The sequence below is a fragment of the Stegodyphus dumicola genome, chromosome 8, assembly GCF_044657685.1.
Source record: "Stegodyphus dumicola isolate Sdum_Otavi_A_Nest chromosome 8, ASM4465768v1".
Lineage (NCBI taxonomy): Eukaryota > Metazoa > Arthropoda > Arachnida > Araneae > Eresidae > Stegodyphus > Stegodyphus dumicola.
Genome location: NC_140775.1, coordinates 175,248,068 through 175,260,200, shown reverse-complemented (window position 1 = coordinate 175,260,200; position 12,133 = coordinate 175,248,068). Strand labels below are relative to the sequence as shown.

The 12,133-nt window shown below is 37.1% G+C and overlaps 1 protein-coding gene across 2 annotated transcripts in view; it reads left to right on the top strand.

Moving 5' to 3' along the window:
* The window catches only part of LOC118186705 (uncharacterized), a 1,213,074-nt gene that overhangs the window by 1,063,695 nt on the left and 137,246 nt on the right, over positions 1-12,133 (top strand). For both annotated transcript variants that reach the window (XM_085822787.1, XM_085822788.1), the window contains 2 exons: positions 1,176-1,376; positions 8,081-8,174. In XM_085822787.1, the coding sequence (XP_085678913.1) occupies positions 1,176-1,376; positions 8,081-8,174 (295 nt within the window). The remainder of the gene's footprint in view (positions 1-1,175; positions 1,377-8,080; positions 8,175-12,133) is intronic.

The window sequence follows — 12,133 nt, the reverse complement described above, 5'->3', positions numbered from 1 at the left end:
AAAATACCTAATATCTCTACACATTCATAGACCACAGCAATGGAATGTTTTCAGACGTCTGTATTTGTCTGCAATAAAATTACAATAAAGTTGAAAGAAGATATCTTCAAGGATCTTCAAAAAGACCCCGCCAAATTGAGAACAGCGAAATAAATCACACATCCAGCAAAATTACTAATTAAGGAAAGATACTTACCTTCGCCGAAAGAGCATTTAATCCAGTTTGGTTAACGGTGATGACTTCCGACGAGAGTAAATTCACGCTAATTCGTTGCATCCAGTTTGAAGGAAAACCAAGAAAAACTTTCACGAAGATGTGTCAGGTCATTGTAAATCAAGAGGGTTGAAATAAATGTCTTAGAGCTATAATATAGATAAGATAAGTACATATCTTATGTTGTGATTTAGAGATATGAAAAACGCAGTTTGAATATTGTATGTTATGATTTCGAGATATGAAAAAAGCAGTTTGAATATTGTCAATCGGCCAAGAAATCTAGAACTGTATCCCCTCCTTTTCTTTTTTTCCGACCTGGTGTACCTGTATGCTTTGCTTATTTTAAGTAATTAAATAGTATGTTTACTTTAGATATATTATATGTATATATATATATATATATTTGTAATAATAAAATTCCCTAGTCAAGAATACACTTAAAATTCTAACTGTATGTTCTTTTCATTTTTAATGGCGATGGTCTCTTATTTGAAATACGTGGAATTAAATCCACAGCCCCGTAGTCAAGTTGTTTTTCAAGCCTTTTCTACACGTACAGTTATAGAATGTTCTGGAAATATTTAAAGCGAACTGGATAGGCTGACGGCATTTCTTGGAAGCTCCGCCTTTCCAGAGGCTACAAAAGGACTCGCAAAAGAATATCGGGGGCTTTCCTTAAATGTCACGATGCAGTAAACTTTATGCAAAATGTTATTAGTACTTCTTTTTTATTTACTCCGCATATCTGATTTTGTAACTGCTATTTCTCCTGACCAATAATAAAGGGATCCTGTTTTTTAAACTTATCGTCTGATAACTTAACTATTATTTATGACTACATTTATGATTCTTCAACAATCTATTTATTCCTAACAAAAGCTGGTACATCACATATATATAATCAAGATATGTATATATATGTATATATTTACTTTAAAATATGCTCTTTATCTTTCAGGTGAAAGTGATGTTGAGAATCAAAGGTGATTCTGGGGAGCTTAATTCATCTTTCTTAAATGTGGATGCTCGAAAGAAACAAGTTACAGTATATGACCTTTCCTCGGGTGGTGGCCAATCTTCACCTGCAGAAAGGAGAGCTGGCGTCTCTGCGCCTAAAATGTTCGCTTTCGATGCCATTTTTTCGCCTGACGACACTCAGGTAAGAACTTTTAACACACTGAAAAAAATCATGAAATACTAAATTCCATTCGTCATATACGATAATAACTGGGAGGCATATACGGTAATAAGGTTACATCTAAGGGCCGGATACGTTTGCCGTTACATATAGGGACCAATTATTGTTATTTAATTACAAGATGAATTAGTTTTACAAGCACCGGACCGAAATGTTGTAAAATAGTCGGCAGGTCTTGGCGACTTTTGACAATATTTCACCAAAAATTAATCGACAAATCCATCTGTAACTTAGCGATAGATCGCCAACTTAGCGAGATAGCCATTTACTGAATATTAAATAGACTTGCCCCCTGTAGTCTTATTTTTCCGGCAGAGCTTCGTCTCTAAAGTACACTCATGTCCATAAATTAAGGATAATTCGGAGTCACGCGGAAATCGAACTCTTAAAATAAATAGATCACCTGTAAAATCACTACACACATCTTCAAGAATCATATGCAAATTTCAGGAAGTAACCAGATGACACCGATGGAACGTTACAATGACGAGAGTGTAAGAGAGTGATATATAAGGAATACAGGCAAAGAAATAAAATTGTTCGTAGGCGCTTTATAAGCATTTCAGTGCAATAACCGAATAGTTATGACACAAAGGACGCATTTGGATGATTTTTTACGTGGTAGAATTATCGGCCGTCTGGAATGTGGGCGTACCCAACTGGAAATATCAGACGAACTTGGAATTGCCCAGAGTGTCATCTCCATGCGTTGGCAACGATTCGAAGATGATGGTACTGTGAGTAGACGTTACAGCACAGGTTAAACGCCGAATGAGGACCGGTATTTGGCAGTTACTGCCAAAAGAAATAGGAGGAGCACAGCCTCAGACCTGTCTCGTCAGCTCTCTTCAGCCACTGGTACGACAATTTCAAGGCAGACCGTCTACAGACGCTTAGGGCAGATTGGTCTATATGCTCGTAGACCTGTCAGATGCGTTCCACTTACTGCAACTCACTGTCGCCTGCGGTTAGCCTGGAGTAGAGAGCATTCATTGTGGACACCGCAACAGTGGGCTTGTGTGATGTTTTCCGACGAGTCCACGTTTAGCTTGCAGTCTGATTGTCGCCGGACTTTCATATGGAGAGCTCCAGGTACCCGTTACCATCAAGAAAACATCATTGAACGACATCGTTACGGTGGTGCAGGAGTGCTCGTTTGGGGTGGAATTATTCTGGGTTCCAGAACTGACCTGCATGTTCAAATTGGAACCATGACAAGCCAAATCTATCGGGACGTCATTCTGGAACAACATGTATGTTTGTTTCGGGGCGGCATGGGCGCACAATTTGTGTTTATGGATGACAACGCCCGTCCTCACCGTGCAAACATCGTAAGCGAATGCCTTCAATCGGAGGATATCACCCGTATGGACTTGGCCAGCATTCTCACCGGACTTGAATCCAGTAGAGCACGTGTGGGACATGCTTGGGCGACGAGTTGCAGCCCGTCAACCTCCTCCTACATGTCTACCGGAACTTCGGAGAGCATTGCATTTTGAGTGGTGTAATATCCCCCAAGATCAGATCGATAATTTGATACTCAGCATGCCTATTCGTTGTACGGACTGTATTGCATCGTCTGGGAGACATACAATGTATTAACAATCATACCAACCATGTAATATATTTTTTTTTTTGGTAATTTGCTCCAGGGAGAAAAAATAGCTAATTTTTTTAATAATATCAAACATATAGCAACTTTTTTTGCTCTTTACCTTTTGTTTAATAAATAAGCTTTACGAATAAGTCAAATTTGTTTTGCTTCTAACTCTTCCTTCGCCTGATTTTGCATTATCCTTAATTTATGGACATGAGTGTATTTGATGTTGCATTATGCAAAAAAAAAATGCACATGTAAGTTCACTAAAATTATTTGCATATGTGCAAAATTCCTAACAACATTTAGAAAATTAAAGCCCGAAGCCAGATTTTCGAACATATTTACATGTTTTTTTTTTTTTATTTCAAAATGTCCATATTTTTTCATGTATTAAAATTTTAGTCAAAAATATTCGAAATTCCTTTCATATCAGTATTATATATTCAACATGCATTTGCTTACCCAAAACCTATTCTATGACTATTTTAATATAGAAATATGAAAGGTAGCAAGAAAATGTTTCGAAATATTCTTGAAATATTGAAATGCTGGATGGATTTGTCATACATATTATAAAATGTATTCAAGCTGACAGTTTTCTAGAAAATAAAATAAACGATAAATATAAATAAAACGCGATCGCATCAGTTCATGCTGAAAGGTACCATAGTTTCCTAGACAAAATTTTAGATACAGACTTCGTCCTCCGTTCTATGTGAAGTGATATTGATATGTTTTTGTATACATGTACTAGAACAAGCAGAAAACATGAAAACGGGTCAGAAGGGAAATAATGCGCTCTGAAAGTTGAAACATTCACATACGCTGAACTTTTAAATGTAAATTATAAAATAAAACTAGATATGAATACTAGAAGACATGAATTTTTCTCAGAAAACTTTTCACTCTTTCTCAGAAAATATATTTCTGTAAAATCTAATTATTTACTGTAAAATGTGATGTATTTTTCAATTTTTATAACATATATATCTAAAAATATTTCATTTTAATAGCAATTTTTTCAATCGGAAACCTCCTTATACTTTTTATTTCTTCTGAGAAAATTTTTACCGTGACGTTTAAAATTATTTGCAGTAACATTTTTCATGCCATTTTCTTTTCATTCAATAAACTGGGAAGGGGAATCAAATGAAAACCTTTAAGTTGCAGCAAAATTCAGAAAAGGTCTTATACACTCTTAGACAAAAACAAAAAAAACGACGTACCACGACGCACCGAGAAGATATAAAGCAAATTGGACACAAATTGATATACATAAAGGTTTCGACAGAAAATGCAAAATTTTACATTTTGGCTGCCAACGAATGAACGGTTATCACTACAGCGCATCTGATCTGCGCAAATGGCAGGATATTTAAAAGGAGAAAATACGATTCCAGGTCATAGATTCTTCATGAATTTCATTCCGTGTACTCTGGTAGACAGAAACTATGCCTCGCATACAAGTGCGCGAACAATATGCGCAGATATCAGAATTTGAGAGAGGTCGTGTAGTGGACTCAAAGAAGCCGGTTGATCTTATCGGCGAATAGCTCGACATTTGAGCAGAAGCAATGCCACTATTAGACGATGTTGGCAGGAATGGGTGAACCATGGCAAAACACAGCGTCAAGAAGGAAGCGGTAGGCTTACAGAAACAACAGAACGTGGAGACCGAGCAATCATCAGAGCGGCACTCACAGCCCCAGATCATATCATTATCATGGATTGTACGTGATCCATGATCACATCATTATCATGGATTGTACGTGCAAGTAGTGCTTCAGTGACTGCAAGGACCATTCATAGACGGCTCACAGAAAGGGGGCTGAGGTCACGGCGCCCCTTGCCCTTGACTACCATTGACCTGTACAACGTCAAACCCGTTTGCAGTGGTGTCGGGCTCATTCGTACTGGAATGTCACTGACTGGAGTAGAATAGTCGTCAGTGATGAGTCCCGTTTTGAACTGAACCCCGATGACTACATAAGGCGAGTCTGGAAACGCCCCGGACAGCGGTGTGATACCAACCTGACTGTCTTCCGACAACCAAGAGTGATGGTCTGGGGTGCCATTTCATTTCATAGCAGGACCCCTTTGGTTGTCATTCGTCGCAACCTTACAGCACAGCGGTACGTTGACGAAATTCTAAGGCCCGTTGTGTTGCCCTTCATGTCACGCCACCCTGGGCTTACATTTCAGCAAGATAACGCCCGCCCCCACACTGCACATGTTTCTACTGCTTGCCGAACATTACCTTGGCCAGCATGGTCGCCGAATCTCTCTCCTATTGAGCATGTTTGCAGCATTATGGGCAGGGCCCTCCAACCAGCTCGGATTGTTGAGGCACACAACCAACTATTTGTAACTTGAGGAAACATCACTGAAGAACTGATTTTGTTTAATTGATTACGGGAAAGCATACTAGAGCTACCTGCTTAAGGGAAGGGATGCCTTCACGGAGGAGTTTCTAAGGGAAACTGGCTCTTATAGCTTTACACCTGGGGAAAACCACGAAAACGCATGTGTAACATTTTTCTCCATGTGTAACATGGATACAAGCCATTTTCTGTTACAAAAATCCTCCACAGGCATTCCTTCCTGTCCTTATAGTGTGGCTTGGTATAAAGCCGGACAGGGCTGCAGGGATTCCTCCCGCTCAGACGGGGCCTCTAGACCTCGGATATGATTAACCCCAAGAGGTGGACCCAGGACGGGGCTCCGAGGCTCTGATGCTTTGTCCTTGTAGTGTCTAATGGCGGAGCAAGTGATAAATAATAACATAATATCTCACACATCCACCTTATGCATCATACATTGCCTCCTTCAGTGAATTGCACGTATTCTTAAGGCTAAAAGAAGCTGTAAGCAAGCATTTCCAAACCGCTGCCCGAGAGTGAAATTCTTCTCACGGGGTATTTATGAACTTCTGAAGTGTTGGAATAGGTACACTGAAGATTGTTATGTCAAAAAAGGTTTGTACTTGTAATTTTTGTAATTTAAAAAAATAATTACGATTTTTTTCATTTATTTCATAATAAAGAAATGAGTTTTCCATTAGAGTCATCGCACATATAATATATGTATATACTGCAGACGTCTATTGACGTAATCCAGGTTAATGTTATCAATCGGATATTGTTAATATTCTAAGTACCGGAGTTTTCGGATATTGCATAACAATGGAAAATATATTGTTTATGTTATGTTAATTGGTAATTCCATTAAAATAATCATAGAATACTTTTTTTAACTGAATTAAAGTCCTCAAATAAGAGATAAATATCTCCAAATAAGTTAAAAATAGATTATAAAAATTGCAAAGATTTAGAAAAATATGGCTAAGTAAGGAATATGTCACCAAACAACTTGGTTTTGATTTTAATCAACCATTTAAAATCAAGCAAAAATAAAATTTGACTTAGATTTTAAGTAGCTCTATCGATTTTGAGCTTTGGACAAACTTCCTTCTTCTTCAGAAACAAAAAATATTCTGCAGAATGAAATGTTCCCCCCCCTTCTCTCTTAAAAAAAAAAAAAGAAAGAAAGAAAAGAAAATCCCCCTGAAAACATCTACGCCAAACTTCGATTGCTTTTTTGCCTAATTTTAAATTTAACGCTGGCATATTCTCTTCCACTGAATGAGGGATGCCCTCCGAATATTAAGATTAGGTGTATAGCATGGGTCAAATAATTTCTAAAATTGTTATGAACTATTGCATTAAAGACATTATGAACATTTCGTAAACAAACTTTCATTTTCCTCATTAAGCTTCTGTGAAAGTACTTAATTGTATGTTTCTTATTATACTCGTATTTATATTTATATTTAATTATTCGAATTCGATTGCTGCTTTGAAGGATATTCTTCTCATAGTTTAATGTAATCATTTGGCAAATATTATCAAAATAACCGTGGGCAACGTAATCGCATTAAACAACTCCCACTGTATGTACATTGTTCTCGAAATTTCGTTTAAATGAAGATTTTTTCAACTTTATTATTACATATAATATGGCATTCTTAATTGTCAAATCTTTTTATTAATATCTTTTGTTTACTTGCTGTATTTTTTTGCTTTCAATTTAGTGTGCATATAAGAAAACTTTTAACAGCAATACACCACATAATGCATGAGCATAAAATATGGTATGCGTTTCCTTTGCCTTTTTAAAGCATAAAATTATATTGAAATTATTGTTGAAAAAGATTACTTCACAAGCAATGGTTAACCCTTAATGTTACATTTTCCATTTAATGTTAAGGCCCACTCATGGTTTGGTTTGGTTGGTTTATTTAATTATGGCAAAGCACACTAGGGCTATCTGGCTAAGGGGAGGGATGCCTTCGAGGAGGACTTTCTAAGGGAAACTAGCTCGTATACACGTTACACATGGAGAAAACCACAAAAACACCCATCCAGCCAGCCCATTCGTGGGATTCGAATCTCGGACCGAACTACCAGTGTTCAGCGACTTTACCGCTCGGCCGCTGGTGGGCTAAGGCCCACTTGTGAGCGAGCAGATAGTAGTTCACTATTAGCTAGTAGTTCTTGAGCACTAGTAGTTCGATCGAGTTCAGAACCGACAAATGGGCTGGCTGCATTTTCGGTTTCTCTCATGAGGAGTAAACGGAAATGTCACTCAGTGTCTCTTAGGAAGACCTCCATGAATGTATCATACCCTTTAGGCAATGAACCCTCGTATTATACGTCTGTTTCGTATTATACTGATATTAATTCCAGTGATAAAAATTCCCACTCAGAGCTTTCAGATTAAATTTTTTTAATCATAATTATGCAAAAATCAGTTGTAGCACATTTCAGAATTCATTTCTTGTACGACATATAAAATCATATATTTCATTGCTATACTGAGTGAGGTTTTCAGTTTCTTATTATTTGCTTCAGAGTTTTTATTTTTTTTCTGTGACCTTTTTCTAATACTTTATACCGTTCTGATCCTTATTTTCGCACCCGAACAGAAACATTGCTAAATATTAAAACAAATTTGGTATGAACATTGCAAACCATAAATTTTCATACGTCGTTCTTTATCCCCACAGGCTGAAGTGTGTTCTAGTTCCTTACCAGAAGTCATTCAAGCTGTTGTCGGAGGTACTGATGGATGCCTTTTCGTTTATGGCCATTCCAAACTTGGTAAGTTTTTTTAATAAATTAAATAATTCTATCTCGTCTTATCTCTTTAAAGAATTTCCGTCCATATGACTAATTCCCTTCAGGAAAAGAAGAATCAATTGTGCAATATATCTGTATGACTGGAAAAGAAAGCATTTTTAAAAGTACATGAAATAAGTTTGAAGAAAAGAATTGCAGTGAACACTGTAATGGGGACCACTTTCCTAGAATGCCCAATTCTGAGAGGGATCAGTTATTCTGAGAACGAAAGTAAACATACGTATTTAATATTACCTCCCTAAAGGGAATTTACAGAAGATCCTAATTCCCTGAAAATGTTAGCAGTAGTTTTAGAAAGGGTTCACTGTAACTCAAAGTTAAAATCGTTACCAAAATGTTGCCAGGATTGTTCGGAAAGCAAATTCCGTTATTGTGTAATAACGATTTACTAACATTCCACTACTTTTCGACGCGGTCATCCAGCACATTAAGGTATTTATCATATTGAGAAACAAGGTTTAGTATGCCAGTATGATAGAAGGTGACTGCCTGAAGTTTAACAAGGATGTTCAGCATATTTCGTTTCCTCATCGTCATCAAAACGCCGGTTGCTCAATAATCGTTTCTAGTGCATGAATAGGTAAAAGTCACTAGGCGCTAGGTCAGAGCTCTACACGGCGAATGATTCATGTGTTGCCAATTGAAGGACTTGATAAGGTCTTGAGTCACACGAAAGAAATGTGTCCTGGCCATGTCGTGAAATAAAATATCACTACCACTAAGCAGGACACGTCTCTTAATAGCACGTCGCAGATTTTTCAATGTTGCACCTTACGCAGCGGAGTTGAGGTTTTGTTCCTGGATGTGAAATCCACCAATATGACACCTTTTCTATCCCAGAAATCGATGCACATGATTTTGCATGTGGAAATGGTCCGTTTCAACTTCTCTGGGTGCTTTCATTCCATTTATTGTTATTTCGTTGATGGCAGGACATGGGAAATCCAAGTTTCATAGCCAGTGATAATGTGGTTCAACAGCTCGACGTTGCATCGGCTCGGAAAGGTCAGAGCCGTTTACCTTTACGCTCCTGAATAAACATTTTCGGTACACATTCTGCTGAGACTTTTCGATAACTCAGGCGTTCAGTAACAGTTTCATACGGAACGGTACGCGAAACTTCAGGAAAACCAGCGAAAAGTTGGAGATCGTGAAACATTTATTTGCACAAATTTTCGCATCATTTCAAACGAACCAGTCATCGTTCATCGCGAATGGCAGGGTGCTTCTCGGTTTATCGCGCATGCTCATTCTGCCTGAATTGTACTTGAACCGATCTTCTAATCATCCTGTCACTCATAGCTGTATCGCAGTAAACCTCACAGATTTTCTTATAGATTTCTGTTCGTTGCATAATCCTTGTATTCAAAAATAAAATTACCGAACGAATGTCACAGTCGGTGAAATCTTCTATAGTCTTCAGGGCAAGTCTTACAAGTGTCTGCGTTTCACCATTTCAACATATGAGCTTTTATGATGCAATCTTTAGTACTGAAGAGCGATACAGCATAGGCAGATTAGCGCCACCTGTTGGATGCAGAAATTATTATATTTCGGAATTTACGAATAACCCTGTATTTTCTAAATCCTTCTTAGTTACGAATTGTCTTTTCAGCGTTTCATTCTTTTACTGACTGTAATTTTTAATACTAGTCGTTTGCGCTGCCACCTACGAAAAATATTTATGATAAAAAGAAAAAATACGTAATTATTTTAATGAATACAGCTAATGTATTTTCACGGATTCACTAGTAATTAATAATAACTGACATGAATATGCGTCTATTTCTTTTAAATATCTTAGTTTGAATTATTAACAGAATGAATTTCAAATAAAAATTAAATACTATCTTACGCTTTGTTGAATGACAACACACTGCCGGGTGGGGGATAAAAATATTTTAATTCAAGAAGTCGAAAAATATTTCTGTCAGATCGCTGAGTTTTTTTATTAAGTTCGAAAGGCCAATGTTTTGAGGTTTCCCGAAAGGCAACATACTTTAGTTACGTCGCTGGCTTTTCTGATTAAATCTGAAATATAAATATCTTACACCTTTACTTTACCTACTGCCAACACAAAGATTTTATATAGGTGTTCCCTAAATTTGCGCAAAATGTGAAATAAATACAAAAACATCTGAAATTCTTCTTGAGGTGCACATGTTCGGGTGGAGGACTGCGCGTGTTCAATATTTGGTGGCTTCCAGGGAGAAACTTACAAACATACATACATATTCTTCATTATTTAATAATAGTGATTTATTCAAATTCTGTAATATTAGAGGAACGAAAATTTCTCAGCAAGTGGTATTTTCAGTGAGCTTTTAGTATTCAAAACCACACAAATTTCAGACGATGACACACAACTGGTAATTTTTGTTATTACTCGATATTACTCATATAAATGTCGTTTCATAGTAATTAGATGGTATTGCATAACTTTGTGTTTAACAATTTTCATTTATTTCCCTGCACTGGAGTCGAGAATTTCCATAAATTTCTTCCATTAGCTCTGTAATCTCTTTATCTCTATTCGACATGTTCATTTACCAGAGACAGACTTCATGCGTAGAATCTACGAACTGATCAGTCAGTGTAAGGGCGTAGAATCTACGAACTGATCAGTCAGTGTAAGGGGGGCATTTGGACTTTTTTTTTAATCTGTATGAAGTAAGAACATGTAGTTGTGGCAGTGTATATTTTCGGAAATATTCCAATGGAAGGCATTGTATATAAATGCTAAAAAGTGGTCACCTTCTTTCTGGTAATCCAGCATTACATTTTTGCTCATATCTTAACCCTCTGAGCGTCCAGGGTTTTCGCTGAGAAAGCACTAATTTCCCAAAACTACTATGAGAACAAATTATTTTTTTATTTTAATGTAAAAACTCTCCTGGTATTTCATACTTGGATTTGTTTACTTTTGATATATTGCCTTAATTTCTTCGACATATTTTAATATGCACGTATATATACGTTCTTACAGATATCACAAAAAATGTTCGAGGCCGTATATATACGTCCTTGCCTATATATACGGCCTTGCCGCTTAGAGGGTTTTAATTAGCTGCGTGTTACTGATATTGATTCCAGTGGAAATGTTTGCTTTCAGTTATTGGATAACTAATGCAGTTCTCCATAACAAAAAGCTCATTTGCGAAAAGTTAGAGTACAATAGATATCACGAGGGTGGAAAGTAATTTTTAAAAACCATCTAGAGAAATCAACAGTATCCTCCTCAAGACTGGGATTCCGGCTATTCTGGTGCTATTGTTTGTTAAGTTCAAGGTTATTCTCTGCTCTCCGATTTGATTCGTAAGCATGAGAACAACAACTGCAGGAAAAAGGTCGAATCGCTTAATTTTTCCCCACTTCATTTTCTTTTAGCATGTTTCGCTTTGAGAAAATCGAGCGAAGGAAGGCTGGTTTGAACTATAGCCTTGAATTATACGACTGCGAATAAGCACCTAGTAATGGCCTTGAAGCACTTGTTTTATAGTAATACATAACAGCCGGACATGCTTCCAATTACGCCACGAAAGCATACAGTAAGGTTGAAGAGCACTTTCACCCACGTAAAGGGAAGGCACGAGCCTAATCGCCAGATCCTGGTGGTGACAAATTATTGTCTACCACATTTTAATCAGGCGCCATCGTAGTCATTTAATATTTTGCCAAACCTGGAAACCGAAGATATCCGCAATATCTTTCCATGATTCTAACTCCTGACCTTCCGACTGCTAGCCGGATGTGCTTTCAAGTACACCACGAAGACACGAAATAAGGTGGGGAAAAACAACCTTACAAGCTTACCTCTTGGACTGTGTATAACCTGATTTGACAATAAATCTGATTTTAAGAACCTGATTTGGTTCTGAGAAGTCAGCTGTCTAAGAAGTAGCAAATATCAATATTGTCAG